The sequence below is a fragment of the Colobus angolensis genome, unplaced genomic scaffold, assembly GCF_000951035.1.
Source record: "Colobus angolensis palliatus isolate OR3802 unplaced genomic scaffold, Cang.pa_1.0 Scaffold356, whole genome shotgun sequence".
Taxonomy (NCBI): Eukaryota; Metazoa; Chordata; class Mammalia; order Primates; family Cercopithecidae; genus Colobus; species Colobus angolensis.
In genome coordinates this window covers 794,024-816,796 of record NW_012116888.1, presented here as the reverse complement: position 1 = coordinate 816,796, position 22,773 = coordinate 794,024, and the positions used below count along the sequence as shown (strand labels likewise).

Genomic DNA, 22,773 nt, shown 5'->3' with positions numbered 1-22,773 from the left:
GTGCCCAGTGGAGCTGATTAGATAGAAAGGGAGTGAATTCTTTAGGAGAGTGTGAATCCCTCACTGAAGTTTTCAAGCATCAGTTGGATTCGATAACTTTTAAATCAAATGTGGCTGATTAGTCTGAAGTCCGAATGTAGTTATACCCAGGACATGTTGTTGAGGATCGTGGTTGGCAGGCTTCCAGATGTACACAAAGTGAATTATTTTATTTTTTTCTTCCTCAGCCCAAGGCTTATTGATCTTTGCGGAGCTGATTTCTGCGATGAAGAGGACGCTGGCTCGCCTGCTCGTGATCATCGTGAGCCTGGGCTATGGCATCGTGAAGTAAGTACGGGAGTGTGGAGAGGTGCTGGGTCCCAGCCCAGTGATACAGTCCGTCTACGTTATGACCTTTGTGAAAATGGAACTTCTAAGTATTGTAGTACAAATCCCTTCAGGAAAAATCTACAAGAACACATTTTTAAAAGATTTCCACATACTTGATATTTTATGTTATCTTCCAATAAAGACCCTGAATTTGTATTTCGATAACTTTATATAGTTAGATGAATAAATAATCAACTTTAAGGATAATGGAAAATCTGAAGTGACTCAAACCATTTTCCAACCCTTTTCGGTTTTTTAGATGGTACCATTAAGTTTTTATGGTCCTATTTGAGTGTTGAAAGAGAGTGGATTAAACACTGAGTCAGCAAAACTTCTGACTGAAACCTATCTGTCCCCCGAGGACCCTCTCTGGCAGGTCTTTTCCTCCTCTCACCTGTGAATCACTGGGCGTAACTATGGGAGAACTTGATTTCTATCCTTGTTGTGTTTTTCAGACCTTTCTTCCTGCTTCTTTTCTAAAACCCTGATTCCCAGAAGCTCACTCTTCAGGCTGGATCACCAGCTGCATCTTACTGTGGTTACTGTGAGCTTCCAGACCCTCCCTCATCCCTCAGCTCTGTGGTTCCCAGTATCATTTTCTAGACTTTATTATATGAATAACTGCACCCTCTTCAAAATCTGAATTTTAAGCAATCCACTTTTCAACTGTCACCTTCTCTGTTTCCTGTTACTTTCTCTAACATGTCAGCTTCAGTCTTTTTTGACTGTACTTTGGCCTCCAGGCTTTTGACCCTGGCACCTTCCGTTGTCCTTCCCCATCTTATATCATTACCTTCTTCCTTTTGCTTGGATTCCCTGGTCCAGGAGGACACTGACACCCAAAGACCCCTTTCTCTTTGTCAGCCCTCTTGAGAAAACCCTAGCCTTGCTAAGGCCAGCTTTCCTTCTGCCTCAGGCTCCCACCTGAGCAGGGGAATTTGCCCAAAAAGAGCCCTGGACCACATTGAGGGGGCCCACTTGCCATTCGTGACCGTAAACTTCACGTGTGCTCTCAGTGCTGCTGGCAGTTGTACTAAATCCCCTTGCCACTATTTTCTCACTGTCCTGTCTGCGGAAGACCATTTTACCCCTTCTCTCTCAGACCTCTCAGACTCTACCCTTCTGTCAGCTGACCTTAGGTTTTTTTCACTGAGGAAGTAGAAGCCATCAGAGGGGACTTCCACTGCGTCTGTGCCCCCAGCCCTTGTCATTCCCCCACATCTGGACCGCATCTACCACTTTCCTCTTCTGGATAGCCACGGGCCGCCCCTGCCTTTGTGCCCACTCAACTGTGAGGGAAACTGTCCTAGTGCTCTGTTTTGTTTTTTCTTGCATCATCAGCTTTCCTCTCTGGTGGATCACCCCCATCAGCATCTCGTTATTTCTACCATTTTTTTAAAGTGAAGCCCTCCCTCCACCCCACACGGCCCTCTCCTCCGCTTCTGCCTCATTCACCTTTCCCCTGTGCGGCGTAACTTCTCACATGAGTAGTCTGTACCTCAGCCTCCCCAGTATTGCTCTATTGAGACTGCTCTCGTCAAGGCCACCATGACCTTCTCCTGCCGTATCACATGGCCCTGCTCAGCCCTCGTCCAGCTGTCCCGTGAGCAGCTTTAGTTAAGGAGTGCCAGCTTTGCCTGGTTTCCGGGAGCTCATCTTCCATCCTCTCACATCACTGGCTAGTCCTCCCCAGCCTCCTCTGCTGCACCCTCCTGCGTTCCTGAGCTCCGGCCCTCGGGTGCCCAGGCTCAGGCCTCTGCTCTGTGACTCGCACCCGTAGGCTCTCCTCCTGTGTGTGTGCCCATTTGCTTGTGAGCTGGGAGTTGGGGAGTTAGCAGGATTTTAGCCTGGAAGCCTTTATCCCCCTGAACTTTTACTGGAGATTCTTTCTCAAACGCTTTTGTGTTCTTAGTACAGTGTAAGAAACGAAGGCCTTTTGTTGAGGAATCTTGCAGTACCTTTCACAGCTCTGATTATGAACATCAGATACCAACAGGTGCAGTGTTGTTACTGTGAAAGGAATAGAAGATTAAATGAATGAGTATAGACACAAACCCTTTTTAAATGAGTCCCTTCACTGTTAGCTTGCTTGGCTCAACTCATAAAGTGAGAGCAACTCATAAAGTGAGTTCTGGTTATTTGGAGGTTCTGGTTAGTTGGTTATAATGAATCAGAATTTAGATTGCTTAGATTAGGTAAGTAGTCTTAATTAAATATGAGCTATGACCATTTATTTTTTTACTTATATTTTGTTTTGAAATGACTATCTTAAATATTTTTCGTAAACCAGTTTTTTTCTTCTGATTACTCTGAGGGGGGGTTTTGAACAGCCTAAAATGTATGTGCAATAAATTCTGATTTGCAAATATTATGAAATTATTCTATTTTAAATTATTAATTGCAAAAACCACCATCTTTGTATTTTCCCAACTCATTTATATTTTGAAAGAGCCAAAAATGTATTTTTAAAATTTTTTTTTGTTTTTTGGAGACAAAGTCTCACTCTGTCGCTCAGGCTGGAGTGCAGTGGTGCGATCTTGGCTCACTGCAACCTCTGCCTCCCAAGTTCAAGCGATTCTCGTGCCTCAGCCTCCCAAGTAGCTGGCACTACAGGCAGGAGCCACCACCCCTGGCTAATTTTTTGTATTTTTTAGTAGAGACGGGGTTTCACCATGTTGGCCAGTTTGGTCGCAAACTCCTGAGCTCAAGTGATCTGTGTACCTTGGCCTCCCAAGGTGCTAAGATTATAGGCATGAGCCACTGCGCCTGGCCCAAAAATGGAATTTTAACTCTTTCAGTTTAAGGAATGAAAATTAAATTCTGTTAGCACTCCTATTCTGGTTGAGGGCTGGTGATCAGAAAGGAGGTCATGGAGTTCCGTCTCCTCATGTCCTGCTCTTTCTCTGCCCAAGTCATGAGACAAGTGAATTATCTCTGCTCGGGAAGAATTAAGTTAGACTCTCTACCAGTGGCACTTAGAAGTTGGCATTTACCTTCCTAGATTTCATCAAACCTACTCTTCCATTCTACAGAAACAGTACCTGAATTATATTCATTCCATTGCTTGAATTTCAGCAGCAAAATCCTCTGACACCTTTGTGGCCTGCAAATATTGCTTCACAGGCATCAGTATAGCTTCAGGTCCTAGAGAAAGAGACCCTTTGTTCCTGGGCCTGTTTCCTAAAACAGAGTACCTCAGAGCTGGGAACAGAGTGATGTGATTAGATAGTGACTTCCTGGTATTGGAAATGGTGCCAGTTTCTGTACTCAGGTGCATTTTACTCACCCATGCTCTTTCTTCTTTCTCTGTTTCCTCTTCCTGATTCCAGGCCTCGTTTGGGAACAGTCATGCACCGGGTGATCGGACTGGGGCTTCTCTACTTGATCTTTGCAGCTGTTGAAGGCGTGATGAGAGTCATTGGGGTAAAAACTACATAATTCTACCACCCCTTTTTGTTATTGCTGTGAAATGTGGTCTTACTTTGTATCTCCTGAGATGAATTTTTAGATAGAAACTTGTGAAAAAGGCACAATATGAAGTTTTCTTCTATGGAATGTTTCCCTTTTAAAATACTTCCTGAAAGGCAAAGGCTAGCCAGAGTGCTTCTTGAGATGATATGACTGATTGCGAAGGCACCGCTTGATATCATCCCAGGTATCAGTCCCATCCCAGAAATGTTCATGGTTATTCTTCATAGAGAACATTTGTCTTTGTCATTATGCAGCTGGTATACCTTAATGTCATTCTTAACCCTGGATTTTAAAATGTATCCAGTGAACAGAAAGTTAATTACACCCTTCAGGTATACATACAGTACATTTCATCACTCTTTTTTTTTTTTTTTTTTTTTTTTTTTTGAGACGGAGTCTTGCTCTGTCGCCCGGGCTGGAGTGCAGTGGCCAGATCTCAGCTCACTGCAACCTCCGCCTCCCGGGTTTACGCCATTCTCCTGCCTCAGACTCCCGAGTAGCTGGGACTACAGGCGCCCGCCACCTCGCCCGGCTAGTTTTTTGTATCTTTTAGTAGAGACGGGGTTTCACAGTGTTAGCCAGGATGGTCTCGATCTCCTGACCTCGTGATCCGCCCGTCTCGGCCTCCCAAAGTGCTGGGATTACAGGCTTGAGCCACCGCGCCCGGCCATTCATCACTCTTTTAAGTCTCATTTGTTTATTCATTTTTTCTGACTCTTGGGGACTAGCTATTTTGAGGATTCAGTAGACCCCACCATTGAAAGAGCCAAGAGGAAGTGATGTTCAAGGGGAAGATGACTCTGGATGTGAGCAGCAGCACTTTATTCTCTAGAGATGTGTCAGTATTTATGTCTGCAAAGACCCCTAGATTTCTAGCTTCAGTTTTTTTACTTTTATTTTGTGTGGTTTTTTGTTTGGTTGTCTGGTTGGTTGGTTGGTTGGTTTTGGAGACAGGGTTTGCTCTGTTGCCCAGGCTGGGGTGCAGTGGTGCAGTGGCATGATCATGGCTCACTGCAGCCTCCAGCTCCTAGGCTTAAGCAATCCTCCCACCTCAGCCTCCTGAGTAGCTGGGACTACAGGTGCAGGCCACCACACCCAGCTAATTTTTGTGTTTTTTGTAGAGATAGGGTCTCACTATGTTGTCCAAGCTGGTCTTGAGTTCCTGGCTGGCCTCAAGTGATCCTCTTACCTCAGCCTCCCAAAGTATTGGGATTACAGATGTGAGTTACCACACATGGTTGCTTCAGTTTTTTGAATAAATGATTGAGGACTGAGTGAATAAGAAGCTTATTATGTCTTACCTAATCCAAAGACCTTTGTCATTTTACCTAAAATATCTTTTGGATTAGCTGTATAAAGCAGATCATAAATATTTATCCAATAATGCTAAAAAGCCCCATTCTTCTCCCTGTTGTCTTTGATACACCTGTATTCAGTGTTAGAAGCTCTTTTAGTCTTTGAGTATATTTATTTTCACCTTTGTATATATAATCATGAAGAACTCTGCATTCATATAATAATAATAATAATAAATAAATATTTGCCAGAAAGAAATAAAAAAGATAAATATCCCACATGTAAATACACTATATATATTGTATTCCTTTAAAATTGTACGTAGCTTGGTGGCACACACCTGTAATCCTAGCTACTTAGGAGGCTGAAGCAGGAGAATGGCTTGAACCTGGGAGGCAGAGGTTGCAGTGAGCTGAGATAGCGCCATTGCACTCCAGCCTGGGTGACAAGTACAAAACTCTGTCTCAAAAAAACAAAAAAAATTTACATAGCCAACACCTTAGATAGTGACTTTTAAATATGACTAGTCAGAGTAAATGTCTAACATGGATCCCTCCTTCACGTTTTTTGTGTCCCTTCACAACACGGTCAGAAAAGATCAGGAGTTCATTTCATTAATAGCCCTGGCTGTCGGTTTGGTATGGAGGAGAGAGATTGAAATGGCTGGTGTTAGTGAGGTTGGGGACATGACGCTTTTTATTTGCCATTACGTAATACTGTTTTATGTTGCTATCATCACATAAATTAGCAATTGTTGCTATCAAAAAACAGGTCATTTCCATGTGCTTAAACATAATCCTCTTAGGAAATTAAATCTTTTATGTGGCTTTGTAAATCGATGAGATAAACTAAATTATTTTTCTTCATCAAATGATAATTTGATGAATTAATTGATTTAAAGAATCAAATGATAATTTCTTCATCAAATGATAATTGCTATAGTGCAATGAAACTGTTACATTCAGATTTCTTCCCCTATTTTTATCTTTCAGGGTTCTAACCATTTAGCTGTTGTTCTTGATGACATTATTTTAGCAGTTATTGACTCCATTTTTGTGTGGTTCATATCCTTTACTGTGTCCTTCAAAATAGTTTGTTGTATTGTTAAAATCAGATTACATGTAATTTGTAATAATGATAGAAAGAAATACAGTTATGCATTTTTGTTACCCTAATACGAGGGTTCACTTGAAGGCAAAAAAGTAGCAACTCCCCAAACAAGGAATATCTTTATTTTTTCCATACAGTTTAGCATACAGTTAGTGCTTATTCTCAGTACGTGCCCCATACTGACGAGGCATAGGTGAAAAAGATGTCCCCAAATTTAAGGAATTCACAGTCTTGTAGGGGAGACAGATACGTAACTAGCATCAATATAGCAGTAGTAGTTGCCATCTTAGAGAGGTGCTGTGCCAACAGGGGAAGAGAGAAGTTAATGCTGGCATAAAAATCAGGAAGGCCTTAAAAGAGATGGCAGCATTTAAATTGAGACTGGGAAGACAAGTAGGGGTTTACAATTAATAAGAAGGTAATTAGGGAAGAGGTATTCTAGGAAGAATGGAGGGGAGCAAATAGTTGAAGCAGGGAAACGGGGGACAGTGGCAGAATGTCCAGGGAAGCCTGCCTGTGGGTGGACGTGCGTGGGAGAGCCTTGGCAGGTGGTTCAGGGAAGGGTGGCAGGGCACGCTCAAGAGCTGAGTGCCTTCCCGAGGCAGGGGCTGGAGAGGAATTGAAGCTGCACAGGTGAGTAATGTGATGAAACCTGTGTCAGTGAGAACTCTGGTGACAGAAGAAGATGACGTGGGAAAGGAGAGTCTAGAGGCAGGAAGGTGAGTCAGTATTCCTTTGCCTTTGCAGTGGTCCAAAGAAGAGATGGTGAGGGTCAGAGTAGGGTAGGGGATATGGGAAGAAGAGCCCACGTGATAGACTTGCTGGAAATGGGTGGAAGAAGCAGGTTCAGAGAAGGTTTAGGGGCTGCAGCCATATTGCAGGAGAAGTTTTAGAGGCAGTAGGGACTGGATCCTCGAGGGTCTTCTCTGATTCGATGACTCAAGTTGAGTCTGGGGAATCCCCATTGCTTTTTTCTCCTTGGGGGCACTTGTGGAAATGGGAGGAATTCAAGAGAAAATGTGACTGACCAGAGTGGAATGCAGGGTTATGCATATCCCAGAACATTCTTTGGACCTGTTTCTATTATATTTATGTCCTCTTGGAAATGCTTTCCTGTTAGATAGGTTTCATTTTTTGCCAAGTTCTTTGTTTCCACTGTTTTTGATACTTATGTCTTTTAGCTTTTTGACATCAGTTTTTTTAAAAAATTGTTTTTCTTGTATCTTTTTCCATTTTCTCATCTATGTGTTGGATCTCATCACTATGCCCTAGAAGGAAGGTCTCCCATTTTTCAGGTGTGCTAGCAAATGTAGCACTCCTCATAGGCTTTTCTGAGCCCCTCGTGGGTTGTTTTCTAAGCCAGGTCTACCTATTCTTTAAATTCCCTGTTTGTGAATTCTCAATACACTTCCAACTTAAAAAGCCTATGAAGAGTGCTACAAACCAAAAATTTCTAATTCATTATCCTTACTCGTCAAAGCAGTGATTCTTAACCTTGTTTGGGTACTAGGATCAGACATGCCTTGGAAAATCTGCTAACAGCTGTGGAGCCTCTCTCCACAGAACACAGACACACACAAGGAGCTTTGCATATGACAGGGCAGTTAAAGACCCCCAAATTACATCTGTGGACATCTTAGGAGTCTGAGGAGCCTACTTAGGGAATAATAACTGATTTAAAGAGTTGTTTCCGACTGAACTTATTTAAAAAAGCATATTCTACTTTGTTCAGAGCTACTAGTTTAGAATCCAAGTTTGTTGAATAAAATTATAGTTAAATGAATCTGATTTTCTCAGAGAGTGATATAAATATCTTCCTCTGGTGTCATTTTCATGTTTTCTGTATTACAAAAATTAAAGACATTCATTTGCTGAAAATGTGATGTCTGTTCCTCAGTTCTACATGTGAGCAGTGTTCCAGTAGGAATAATCACCACAAAGGCTGTAGGTCCTACAGGACTGCTTGTTAGGGGGGCCCTCCTGCCTTGAGAATGGGCAGGAGGTATAAACATGACTTGCATAGGGATAGGCAGAATTACAGTGGAGATGAACCTGCCTGTTGACCTCAGATTATCTTTAGACCTTAGTGTCTTATTTTCTGGCATTGTGTGTTTAGAAAATGAGCTGATGATATCTATTCAATTTAGAATCGTCTTGTTTCTTTTTTTTTTGAGACGGAGTCTCACTCTGTCGCCCGGGCTGGAGTGCAGTGGCCGGATCTCAGCTCACTGCAAGCTCCGCCTCCCAGGTTTATGCCATTCTCCTGCCTCAGCCTCCCGAGTAGCTGGGACTACAGGCGCCCGCCACCTCGCCCGGCTAGTTTTTTGTATTTTTTAGTAGAGACGGGGTTTCACGTTAGCCAGGATGGTCTTGATCTCCTGACCTCGTGATCCGCCCGTCTCGGCCTCCCAAAGTGCTGGGATTACAGGCTTGAGCCACCGCGCCCGGCCTAGAATTGTCTTGTTTCTAAAAGCTGTGTATGTCTGGAACGTTAACAAGTTAGGGAGTATGGTCCTTCATTCAATTAGTTAAGCTGCAGACTGTGTTTTTCTAAAAAATAACTCTCTTTTCTGGCAATTTATAGGTATTTATTTCAAAGATTTCTTGTTCTTTTTTTTTTTTTTTTTTTGGACAGAGTCTCGCTCTGTCGCCAGGCTGGAGTGCAGTGGCGCGATCTCAACTCACTGCAACCTCCACCTCCCAGGTTCAAGCGATTCTCCTGCCTCAGCCTCCAGAGTAGCTGGGACTACAGGCGCGTGCCACCATGCCCAGCTAATTTTTTGTATTTTTAGTAGAGACGGGATTTCACCATGTTGGCCAGGACGGTCTTGATCTCTTGACCTCATGATCCGCCTGCCTCAGCCTCCCAAAATGCTGGGATTACAGGCATGAGCCACCGTGCCCTGCCAATTTCTTGTTCTTAACTGTCCACAAGGTAGTTCATTGGGAAAAACACTCAGTAATGCAACTTGGCAGAAAATTCCAAAGAAAAGCAGCTCTAACGGTTCTAATCCATCTGGATTTGAATGAGGGTAATTTATTACCTTTATGGACACCATTGACTTTCACATATTCCAGTATCTGATTAGCCAGATTGGGGTAGGAAAATAAGGAAAACAGGTGAAAGACTTAGTTTGCTTAATTATGAATATTTGTAATGAAAATGTTTCAAGAAATAGTCAAATCTAGAATGTAAAAGATCTTGTTTAGTGTTTCATGGTGAGACAAGGGAAGTCTAGTATCTATTTCTGCATGAGCCTGAATTTGTGAAGTCTGCTTTCAGATTGCTGTTTGGTAATTTTTATCACTAAAATGAAACGTCTACTTTCTCTATACAGAAAGATAGCAGATTTCCTAAATGATATAAATGACAAGGAAAAAAAGCAGAACTAAATACATATACAATTGAGTGCTTTGGAAAATGACCCTGCTTCCTTTGATTCTGGTGAACTTAACATAACCAATCCTATAAGAATCTAATTCTGAAGTCATAGGGAGAAAAATAGGTTGAAAAATTCAAAAGCCGTAGCCTTAGCCTTTCTCCTGTGGCCCTTCCTCCCCTTTTTTTTCTTCTTGTTTCTCTTTTCTTTTTTTTTTTTTTTGCTGTTTTGCTGCAGGCGCGTGATTCTGATCTTGTTCTTCTGGCCAGCCTGCCCCTCTCTCTCCTTGACTCTGGCTTGTGCTGGTGGATATCCTTTTCCTACCACAGCAGCGCTCTCACTTCAAGATCAGAAGGGCTATTTGCTTTCATGACTACTTTCCTTCCATGGCAGGAATATTTACACTTTACCTAAATTTAACAGTGTCTTGGTAAGTGGAGGCTTAGGCAATTTCGAATTTGCTTTTTATTCCTTAGCTTAGAAACATTTTTTTTTTAATTATTAAACCAGACCAGATTTTTTTTTAATCCTAGAAATTTGGTTTTAGTCAAGAATTTTTAAAAGTATATGTTTTGATGTATTTAAGGAATAAAGTATATTTGCATTTTTAAAGTTTCTCATAGTAACCTGAATTGATTGTATTGTATTACTTTAGAAATTGATCCTCTTTTGTAATTTGTTGGTTATTTAGAAGATTAAAAAGCAGTTTTGTACTAAAGTACTAAAGTAGCTTCAGTACTAAAATGAAGTTTTTCATTAATGACATTTACAATTTTTAAAACTTGCCACATCCATTCTGTTGCTCAGCGCTGTTATTTTTAGTGTTTGGTTCATAAACGAGCTTGTTGGTCTGCTCCAAAGGAAGGAATTCTCATTTAAGAGCAGAGAGAGCTGACTTGAATTCTGTTTCACTGCTGAGGAGTCAGTGGAAAAGTCTCTTTTTGCTTCTTCGTCCTTGGCAATGTTGAACTTTACCTGAGCCCTGTGCTCCTGGAAAATAGCCAAGCTTAAGACACCCCCCCCTCCAAACTCCCTTCCCTATTTGTGTTCTGAGAAAAGACTTACCGCAGAGAACCCCCTTCCCCACTGGACTTAGATAAGACTCCTGGAGGCCCCCTTTGTCTACCTGTGACAAGGCCGGGCACAGACCCTCCGATTTCCCATTCCTTGCATCATGAATGATTAGATGAACTCTTTATATCCACTGATCGATCTGAACAAAACAGTGACTGAACCAAACTGTAAGTATTCTTCCTCCAGGCCATAAACGTTGACGCACTGTCAGCCTGAGCCAACACACAGCCCTCCTGAGAATCTGCAGGCCTCAAGAAAAGACATTCCCTGATCAATGTGTCTAGTCCCACCACTCACTCCCCACACCTACTGCTTTCTAGCCTTGTTTGCTTGCTCTATAAAAGAAAAACCCTTTTCTGCCTGACCTCTGAGACTCTTGTAGATCTTACAGTCGTAGTATTCTTCCTGTTGCAATAATCCTCCCCTATTGCAGTGGTCTTTCAAATAAAGCCCTTAGCTAAGTCCGGATTTGTTTTATCTGATGTTTTTCAGTTTTATAAATTTATAAATTTATAAAATGGAATTGGTAGATGACCTAACTTCTTAATTATGGTTATTCAAAGAATAAAATGAGAATAGACTAGAAAGAACAAAATAAGAAAGAAATAGAGCCAGAAAAGCACAAGCCAAATGGCCTGTCACAATGTGATCTGTAAAGAGTGTCTCACTGGGAGGGGTTTTAGCATGTGCACTGCTCTATCCAGTGTTGCGGGTGCGTGGCATTGGTGGAATACATCATGGGTCTTCCGTGCTTTTTCCTTGGAGTTTGTTTTCTTAGTTCAGACAATGGTAAAGTGTAAGAGAAAAGTTGTGATAAAGTATAATGATTGTACAATATTGGCCAAGATAACGTTTTCTGTGTTTTCATTAGCTTCAAATTTTAGGAACTGTATTTAGCAGTACTGACTTTGGAAACATAGTAGAAGATTCTTTTTGTTTTTGTTTTTTTTTAAGCCGTTTATTATTACTTGGAATGTTTTTCCTTAACCTTTTCACATTTTTATTAGTTTGGCACAAACTATGAAGACTCTAAGGCTAAGAAAGAACACTGTGAAATTTTCATTATATAGACACTTTAAAAATACTCTGATCTTTGCTGTGCTGGGTAAGCTATTTAATTTTTCTTATAGTAAATTATCATAGTATTGTTATATTCCTTCAAAGGTGACTTTGTGTGTGTGTTTCAGCTTCTATAGTGTTTATGGGGTGGACAACTAAGACATTTCGAATTGCAAAATGCCAGTCAGTAAGTATAACCTTCCTATTTAAACAGTTGTTATTTTTATTTATACTATTTTGTAGAATTTTGAAGAATTTAGTTTATGCTTGCAAATAGAGGTGATTTTAATGGAGATTTTCTTTTTACTTTGAACTATTTTTTTACAGAGTTATAAAAACTTTTGGCCGGGTGCGGTGGCTCATGCCTGTAATCTCAGCACTTTGGGAGGCCAAGGTGGGCGGATCACGAGGTCAGGAGATCGAGACCATCCTGGCTAACACAGTGAAACCCCGTCTCTACTAAAAATACAAAAAATTAGCCGGGCGTGGTGGCAGTGCCTGTAGTCCCAGCTACTCGGGAGGCTGAGGCAGGAGAATGGTGTGAACCCGGGAGGCAGAGCTTGCAGTGAGCCGAGATTGCGCCACTGCACTCCAGCCTGGGCGGCACAGGGACACTCCGTCTCAAAAAAAAAAAACAAACCCACTTTTAACTCTCCAAGTGAGTCTGAAAAAGTTCCTCCTAAATCTCCTTTTCCCATTATGCCTTTTTCTCAAGTTTTTTAAAATATATTTTGAAAATAAATTCTCTTCCTATATACCTTAAGAGGAATCCTTTTCTTCCTGCACACCATGAAATTGAGTGGTTTGCATCTGGATAGGACTGGACATCTTAAGATTGTCATGTTTCTAGGATCGTGTATTCAGTATGGGTATTCGAGTGATGCTTTCTTTTTTTTTGAGACGAGTCTGGCTCTGTCACCCAGTCTGGAGTGCAGTGACGCGATCTCAGCTCACTGCAACCTCCGACTCCCGGGTTCAAGCAATTCTCTGCCTCAGCCGCCTGAGTCAAGCCATGTTTTCTATGGGTTTTCATGTTGAAAGAAGATATATTTCTTAGACTTAGAATATGAAAGATCCTCTTTTGGGGATTTCTTGAGATTTGGAGCTAGTCTCTAGTGCTACATAAATAATCACAAAAAGCCCTCTGATAATCCAGAGCTTTTGCTGCCTTAGAGGCAATATGATAAAAGAAGAGGCTGGGCCTTCTGACCTTAGTATTTGCCACTTGAAATCCTAAGTATATGTTTTGCATTTTTCGATTTTGAAATCTTTCTGTTAACCCCAAAATTTTATGGCAGGGAATATTTGTAACATTAAAAAGCCCTTTAGAAACATTTTGAACAATATAGGTTTATTGAAAAAATATATTCTTGTTTGTTTGGAAGACTTATACTGGTTGGAGAGATTTCATTAGTACTTGTCATTGCACATGATTTGAATGGGAAACCTATATACTTATCAGAAAATTAACTTTTCATGCTTTAATTGTCCTTATTTTAGGATTGGATGGAACGCTGGGTTGACGATGCGTTTTGGAGCTTCCTTTTTTCTCTTATCCTTATTGTAATCATGTTTTTGTGGAGACCATCAGCAAACAATCAGAGGTACCTAACATAGGACATTTCAGGTCGGCAAGGATTTGTTGATCACTTTCTTAGTGTCAAGAACACATTTATAGAAACCGGGGGAGTAGTCCTTGCTTTTAAGGAGTATACAGTCAAGTAGGGAGATAAGCAAAACAAATGCAAGACAGTGAAAAAAGAGACGTATAGACTAGTCCAGGGGAAGATGGAAGAGGGTTGAGGAAGACTTCCTGAAAAGACAGTGCTTATATTACACCTTGAGGAAAGGAATAGGATAGTGAATGACTGAACTGGGAAAGTATGTCCATTTTCTGGGGGTAGTGGGAAAGACATGAGATACTTTGGAGGCCAGTGAGACAGGCAGTTTGGTTAATACCGCATACTTCTATTGGAGGGAGATCAAGCTGGAAGGGATAAGTATGACCAAAATGACAAAAGACTTCAGTGTCAAGTTCAGAAAGTTGTACTTGAGACTGCATGTGATGGGAAGCCTCAGCTTCCTTGCTTTATCCCTTTGCCCCAAGGAAAGAACTTAAGTTCTTGTCCAACCTTTAGGAAAAAATCAAAAAGTATGTACAGATTCAACATCCCAAATCCAGAATGCTCCAAAATCCAAAACTTTTTGAGTACGAACAGGATACTCAAAGGAAGTGCTCACTGGAACATTTTGAATTTCAGATTTTCAGATGTTCAGATTTGGGATGCTCAACTGGTAAGGATAATGCAAATATTCCAAAATCTAAAACATCCAAAACTCAAAACACTTCTGGTCTCAAGCATTTTGCATAAAGGCTACTTAACCTGTATCAGTGTGTGTTTTTCCTGTCCTTTTTAAAATTATACAGTAATACATATATATACACACACACACATACACATACATATACATATACATATACATATACATATACATATACATACTGTTATGTACCTTCCTGTTTAAGGTCACGCCTATCATCCCAGCACTTTGGGAGACCAAGGTGGGTGTATCACTTGAGCCCAGGAATTCGAGACCAGCCTGGGCAACAAGGCGAAACCCCGTCTCTGCAAAAACAACACAAAAATTATCTGGGTGTGGTGGTATGTGCCTGTACTCCCACCTACTTGGGAGGCTGAGGTGGGAGGATGGCCTGAGCCCAGGAGGTGGAGGTTGCAGTGAACTGAGATCTTGCCACTGCTACTGCACTCCATTTTGGGCAACAGAGCCAGACACTGTCTCAAAAAAGAAAAAAAATCTGTCTTTCCATATCAGCATATATAGATCTACCACGTTACTTTTAAAGGCTTAATGGCATTTCATAACATGAATGTAATATAATTTATATAAGCAGTCCCTGGTTATTAGACATTTTGTTTAAAAAATAGATTTTTGCTATTAATAATGTTTTCAGAATGCTGTTGGACATCATCTTGGCAAACTTTTGTTAGTGTAATGTAAGGTAAATGAATTTTTACTTTAATGGCTATTACCAAATGACCCTCCAGAGAGGTTGTCTTGATTCATGCTTTATCAGCAGTATTTTGATCTTATCACATAGGAAATGTGGCCCATTCAGTGGGCTTTATTTTCGCCAATCAGATTGGCAACTTTTCTTTTTTTAGGGAATAAACTGACAAGAGGTGGGCAGAGAGGTAAACCTGACATGGAGAAAGAAACAGCAGAAAGTTCCCTTCCCTCAACATTAAATACTGCAAAATTGCTTTGCAGAAAGATTTTACCCACTTAGGCTTTTACAAACAGGGTTTGAGAGCTCCAGTTTCACAATTTCTTCATAATGATTTTAGCTAATTTGAAAGTAAAATAATTACTTTTTCATTATTTCAAAGTATAAGAAAATTTTTAAATGTAGATTTTTTATACAATGGCTTTTAGATATAAACTGAAAATTGAACAAGTTTAAACATATTAATAAAACTACTCCTTGTTTTTGCTATAGATATGCCTTCATGCCCTTAATAGATGATTCTGATGATGAAATTGAGGAATTCATGGTAACTTCTGAAAATTTAAGTGAGTAATATGTTTTCTTTTTAAATGACCATTGTACATATTGTAACAGAAATATTGTACCTTTACCTGTGATGCATGGTCACCTACATTGTTTTCTTCCTGTAAAATATTTTCAAAACTTTTATCTTCAGAAACCTTGTTTTGGTAGACAGTAACAAAAAGAAAGGTCAGTGATGAAATTTTCAAGACTTGTAGTTTGAGCTTTTGTTACTCGGTTGAGCTTGTTACTCATTTCATAAAATGTTGAAATGGTTACATTGTTTTTCATAAGAATGGTTTGATGTATATTGTGCTTGGCTGCTAAATAATGTTCATCTTGATTGCTAAGTTTCTTTGAGCTGTATCTTTTTGATCTTTTTAAAGTATGCACACCTGTAATTTCTGGTCATACTCAAAGCATTTCTACTTAGTTTTAATGATATTTTCATTCTTTCTATTCTACGTAGCATTTTATCATTTTATTAATTTTATTATAATCTAATTAAGCATCTGTTAAGGCAACATCAATAAGTAACTCAGATGTTGAGGGTAATTTTATCTTTATTTCATTTTTTTGTCCTTTTACTTTTGCTTCTCTTAGTAACATTCTTTTTCACTTTTTGTTTTGGTTCTCTAATACATCAATGAAATAGAAAACAGGAAAATAAATAGAAAAAAATCATCAAATCTGAAAGTAATTACTTTGAAAAGATTAGCGAAGAGTGGCTCAACCTCTAGCTACACTAAACCAGAAATAAAGAGAAACTACAGTGGACCCTTGAACAATGTAGGGTTAGGGGCGCCAGCCTCCTGAGCAGTCCCACATCTGCTTATAACTGTTGACTCTCCCAAACTTCACTGCTGATAGCCAACTGTTGACCAGAAGCCTTACCGTTAACATAGTTATCACATATTTTGTATGTTATATGTGTTTTATACTGTATTCTTACAATAAAGTAGGTAGAGCAAAGTAAATGTTACTAGGTAGAAGGAAAGGGGAGGCAGGAAAGGCAGACATATATGGTGTAACTTTTATTGAAAAAAACTTGCATGTAGGTGGACCTGAGCAGTTCAAACCCATATTATTCAAAGGTCAACTGTAGTACAGTAAGACAAACTTCTAATGTTGGAAATGATAGAGAGGACATTACTATGGTAAAAAAGGTAAATAAGGGAATATTATGAACAACTTTATAGTAATAAATTGGGCAATCTGGATGACGCAGACAAGTTCATTGAAAAATACATATAACAACCCAATCTTACTTCTAACCCTGTGCCACTAAGTCTGAATAGCTCTGATCTATTATAATTTATTTTATTTTAAAATCTTCCTATAAAGTACCAGGCCCAAATGGATTCACTAGTGAGTTCTTTCAAATACTTAAGGAAGAAATATTCTAATTTTACACGAAATCTTTAGAATGTGAAAGAGGTGGGAGTACTTAAAAGGCCAATACAACTGAAGTGTCAAAGTCTAACAGACATTACAAGAAAAAATTATAGACCAAAAATTATAGAACAATATATCATTAATGATTGGGCATACAAAAATTCTTTAAAAATATTAGCAAATAAAATCTAGCAAAACAGAAAGACAATCATAATCCGGTAGACTTTATCCCAGGGTTGCAAGGCTGTTTTAACATTCCGAAAATCACTCAGTATAATTCATCATATTAAAATAGTACAAATAAGACTGGGTGCTGTGGCTCACGCCTGTAATCCCAGCACTTTGGGAGACCAAGGCAGGCAGATCACCTGAGGTCAGGAGTTTGAGACCAGCCTGGCCAACATGGCAAAACCCCCTCTTGACTAAAAATACAAAAATTATCCGGGCGTGGTGGTGTGTGCCTATAATCCCAGCTACTCAGGAGGTGGAGACAGGAGAATCACATGAACCCAGGAGGCAGAGTTTGCAGTGAGCCAAGCCACTGCACTCCAGCCTGGACGACAGAACAAGACTCTGTCTCTAAATAAATAAATAAATAAAATAGTGCAAATAAAAGAAGAAAGAAGAAAAAAATGACTTAAGTATCTCAAGTGAGTACAAATAACAGAAGCCTCAGCAAACCAATTCTAAAATGGTATGAAAACACTCCACAGTTAAATTCTATTTAATGGTGAAATAGTGAACACTTTCTTCTCAAGATTAGGGATAAAGTATGAGGGTATGTACATACCACTTTGATTCTGCATTGTTTGGGAGGTCCTACCCAGTGCAGAGAGGCAAAACAGAACTCCAAAGAATGTAAAAGAACGTGGAAAGGAGGAAGTAAAACTGTTTATTCGCAGGCAAAAGGTTGTGTATGGAAAATCCCAAGGAGTCTACAGAAAAGAAAAAGTACAGTAGAACTAATAAGTGACTGTGACAGTCATAGGGTATGGTCCAATGTACAGAAATCAATTGTTTTTCTGCATATTAACTGAAAGCAATTGAAGGTGAAGTTTAAAATGTTATTTACCATACCTTCGAAAATAAAATACTTAGAATAAGTTTAATCAAAAATGTGTAAAACCTCTGCAATGAAGACTATAAAACAATGCAGAGATAATTTTTAGAATAAGTAAATGTAGAGATAGAACATGTCTCTGAATTGGAACTCTCAGTATTAAGCTGTCAGTTTCCCAGTCTGATAAATAGATTCAGTGCAATCCCAATTATAATTCTAGTTGACTTTAAAAAAATACTAAAAGTTGCTTCTAAAATGTATATGGAAAAGCTAAAGACCTAGAAGATCCTTAACATTCTTGTAGTTACAACATGGATGAACCTTGAAAACATTATGTTAAGTGAAAGAAGCCAATCACAAAAGACCACATACTGTATAATTTTGTTTATATGAAAGGTCCAGAATAGACAAGTCCATAGAGGCGAAAAGTAGATCAGTGTTTGTCAGAGGTTAGAGGAGGGGGAAAGTAGGGACTGACTGCTAATGGGTTTGGGGTTTCTTTGTGTGGTGATGAAAATTTCCCTAAATTGGATGGTGGTGAATATCTCAAATCTCTGTGAATATCTCAAAATCTAACTGTACTTCAATATGGTATGTGAATTATCTCTCAATAAAATAAAATTAGTTGATTTATAGTGATTTCAAGACATAATTATTTCAGTTTACAGCAATCCAGACAGTGTGGTATTGACATAAGGATAGAGAAATCCATCAAGGTAGTAAAATAGAGTCCAGGAATAAACCCATGCACATGTGGTCAGTTGATTTTTGACAAAGGCACCAAGGCTTACATGAAGAAAGGATAGTCTTTTTAATAAATAGTACTGGAACAACTGGATAAATGTGTAGAAAAAAAATCATCTAGACTTTTGCTGCACATCTCACAATCATTAATTCAAGATGGATTACAGGTACCTAATGGAAAAGCTTCAACTGTTACTCTTCTAGAAGAAAACGGGAAAATATTTTAATGATGCTGGATGGGCCAATTTCTTAGGACACAAAAAACAGTAACCATTAAATTAAAAAATGAGACTTTATAAATATTAAAAATCTGTGCTCATCAGGAAGAATTTAAGAAAATAAGGCTAGCTACAGCGGGAGACAAAATATTCTCAATACATACATATCTGACAAAGGACTTACATCCAGAATATAAGTGGAATTCCTGTAAATCAATAAATGATAACCTATGTTGCAAAAAATGAGCAGAAGACTTGTGTAGACACTTCAAGGAAGACATAGGAATGGCCAATAAACCCATTAAAAGGTGCTCAATATAATCAGTCATCAGGGAAATGCAAATTAAGACCATAATGAGCTGCTACCACACATCTGCTAGCATGGTTAAAATTAAAAAGTCTAATAGCACCGGGCGTGGTGGCTCATACCTGTAATCCCAGCACTTTGGGAGGCCGAGGTGGGTGGATCACCTGAGGTCAGGAGTTCGAGACCAACCTGGCCAACATGACAAAACCCCGCCTCTACTGAAAATACAAAAATTAGCTGGGCGTGGTGGTGCACACCTGTAATTCCAGCTACGTGGGAGGCTGAGGCAGGAGAATCGCTTAAACCCAGGAGATAGTGAGGACACCATTGTACTCCAGCCTAGGTGATAGAATGAGACTGTCTCTCCAAAAAAAAAAAAGATAAAAAAAGTCTGATAGCATGAACTATTGGAGAGGATGTGGAACAGCTGGCTCTCTCATACAGTACTTGAAGGAATGTAAAATAGCACGACCTCTTTAGAAAGCAATGTGACAGCTTCTTACAAAGTTAAGTATATACCTACCATACAGTCCAGCTGTTCCACTCTTAAGGTTTTTAGCCAGAAAAATGAAGCAGATGCCTACAGAAACACAATAATGTTTACAGCAGCTTTATTCTTAATAGTCCCAAACTGGAAATAACACAATTATCTATGAACAGGTGAAAAGATAAATTGTGGTATATCCATACAATGGAATACTTTTCAGTAATAAAAAGTAACCAACACTCTATAACATGACTAAATCTCAAAAATGTTTATGTTGCATAAAAGTAGCCAAATACAAAAGTATGTAGACTCTATATACTGTGGTTCTATAAATGAAGTTCTGGAAAACAAACTATGATGATTATCTGAATCAGAGCAGTGGTTGCTTTTGGTGAGGTAGGGATTGACTGGAAAGGAACCTAAAGAACCTTCCGTGATAATGGAAATGTTAACTGTATTGATTAGCATGGCAGTTACTCAAGTGTATATATTTGTCAGGTTTCTTCAGACTGTACACTTAAAATTTGTAATATATATATATGTGTATATATATATATGCACACTTCAGTGTTTAAAAATCACCGTATTCCCCTTCTAAGAGAAAGGTTGGGGTTTCAAACATCCCAGGAAAAGATTTTTGGGTTGAGGAACCTCATTTTTATTTTTTACAACAGCTTATAATTGTCCTAGTTTATGGAGAAGCAATATTTGCAAATGAGTGTAATAACAAAAGTGACTACTTTACTGAGCATAGATAGCGTGTCAGGCATTTTATATGTGCTGACTTGTTCAGTGGTCACTAGAACTCTATGAGGTAGAAATTATTATCTCCAGTTTATAGTCAGAAACACTAAGTCACAGGAAATTGTTTCGCCCAGGATTCCAGTGAGGCAGTCTAGTTCCAGGATGCAGGCACTTAGCCTTTGCTCCATTGAAACTGCAAACATACAGAAGAGCCTTGGTCAAATAGGAAAGAAATCTTGTTCTTTTTTTTTTTTTTTAGACAGAGTCTCGCTCTGTCGCCCAGGCTGGAGTGCAGTGGCTTGATCTCAGCTCACTGCAAGCTCCGCCTCCCGGGTTTAGGCCATTCTCCTGCCTCAGCCTCCTGAGTAGCTGGGACTACAGGCGCCCGACACCTCTCCCGGCTAGTTTCTGTTTTTGTATTTTTTAGTAGAGACAGGGTTTCACCGTGTTAGCCAGGATGGTCTCAATCTCCTGACCTCGTGATCCTCCCGTCTCGGCCTCCCAAAGTGCTGGGATTACAGGCTTGAGCCACCGCACCCGGCAGAAATCTTGTTCTTTCCAATCTTCTTTATGCCATACACGCATTTCAAAATTTGTACATCAGGGATGTAAAGCATACCCAAAGATGTGTTTTGTTCTTGAATATACCATGAATCCTGAAGATTTTTAAATCCATAAACTTTAAAATAATTGTAATTAAGGAAATATGTATGCATGTATACTTGTTTGTTTAAACTCCTCTAAAACTAGTATTCAAACAAGAAACTTGAGAACCTGGTGGTTCTGACAAATAATTTTCAAAAATCTGTGAACTTTTTTCGTATATCTTTCCTACATTCCCAAATGGTAAATCCAGCATTCTGCCTAAAGTTTCCGTTATTAACCCTCCATTTCTAAAAAGATGTAATTTTTTTTCTTATTAGGTTATTAAATTTCTAAAGGAAAATATTTTGTGGTTTTATATATATGTTTATAATGTCTCTCGTAGCCGAAGGAATAAAATTAAGAGCCTCAAAATCAGTTTCCAATGGAACAGCTAAGCCTGCCACTTCTGAGAACTTTGTGAGTATGGTATATATTTAGTACAATCTTAGTCTTCCTTAGTCTTCACTACTGTAGAGAGCTATACGAGTGTCATATTCATTGACTCTCAGAAGAACAGTTTTTACTAAGGTTTTTTTGTTGTTACAAAAATTAGCGTTGCCAGGTAGCAATCCTGGTTGTCTATCACTGAAATACCTTCGTTGTAGATCTCACTTCTTACCTGCTGTTCCTAGGCCAGCAGCATGAGCATCATCTGGGAACTTTTTTGTTTGTTTGAGACGGAGTCTCGCTCTGTCACCCAGGCTGGAGTGCAGTGGTGCAATATCGGCTCACTGCAAGCTCCCGGGTTCACACCATTCTCCTGCCTCAGCCTCCCGAGTAGCTGGGACTACAGGCACCTGCCACCACGCCCGGCTAATTCTTTTTGTATTTTTAGTAGAGGCGGAGTTTCGCCATGTTAGCGAGGATGGTCTACATCTCCTAACTTGTGATCCGCCCGCCTCAGCCCCCGCAAACTGCTGGGATTACAGGCGTGAGCCACTGTGCCTGGCCCATCTGGGAACTTGTTAGGGATACAGAGTCTCAGGCCTACCCTAGACGCTCCTGAATTGGAATCTGCTTTTCGAAAAGATTCCATAGGCTGTTCATCTGCACTTTTGAGATGGGAAAGCTTTGTTCCAATAAAAGCTTGTGTTAACTTTTCAGCATATGAAAGTGATTTTTGAAGCCATTTTAAATAACATTTGATATTTGTTGGTAAAGAACTTTATGTGTTACCTACATGGTTACCAAAATTAACAGATTTTTATTTGAAGTGGGAAGCTTGAATAAAATTGTAAAACATTGGGCAGAGATGAGCTAAAAAATATTTTCTGCATGTTATTTATGCATAAGAATGTTTTTGAAGACAGCGATGTAAAATGGAAATGTCTGTCATATAGTTTTATACATTTCTTACAGCTATATGTGCTGTGGTTAATACTATGTAAAAAATTTATGTATGCATATATAAGTTCTGACAGGATAGATAATATGTGAAGACTTTTTTATCTGTTAGATTTGGCAAATTCTCTAACAGATTAGACAGATGGATAGCTAAACAGGATAGATTAGATAGATAAAATAGATTGGAGGGATGGATAGAAAGGATGGATGGATGGATAGATAGATAGATAGATAGATAGATAGATAGATAGATAGATAGATAGATAAAGATAGACAGACAGATAGCTACCTCAGCCGACCTGCTTTCCTTTTCTTACCTCCTGTAGGGAGATGAGCATAAATACGAGTGATACAAATAAATAGGCTTTTCTAAAGTTAGAATATTTGAGGTCAGGCACCGTGGCTAATGCCTGTAATCGCAGCACTTTGGGAGGCTGAGGCAGGCAGGTTGCTTGAGCTCAGGAGTTCGAGACCAACCTGGCCAACATGACAAAACCCC

General features: G+C 39.5%; 1 protein-coding gene across 1 annotated transcript in view; it reads left to right on the top strand.

The window, feature by feature from the left end:
* The window catches only part of TMEM87B (transmembrane protein 87B), a 69,200-nt gene that overhangs the window by 34,972 nt on the left and 11,455 nt on the right, over positions 1-22,773 (top strand). Inside the window, exons 8-15 of the mRNA XM_011953087.1 lie at positions 228-327; positions 3,699-3,792; positions 6,129-6,200; positions 11,697-11,805; positions 11,888-11,946; positions 13,260-13,363; positions 15,280-15,353; positions 21,274-21,347. Of these exons, the coding sequence (XP_011808477.1) occupies positions 228-327; positions 3,699-3,792; positions 6,129-6,200; positions 11,697-11,805; positions 11,888-11,946; positions 13,260-13,363; positions 15,280-15,353; positions 21,274-21,347 (686 nt within the window). The remainder of the gene's footprint in view (positions 1-227; positions 328-3,698; positions 3,793-6,128; positions 6,201-11,696; positions 11,806-11,887; positions 11,947-13,259; positions 13,364-15,279; positions 15,354-21,273; positions 21,348-22,773) is intronic.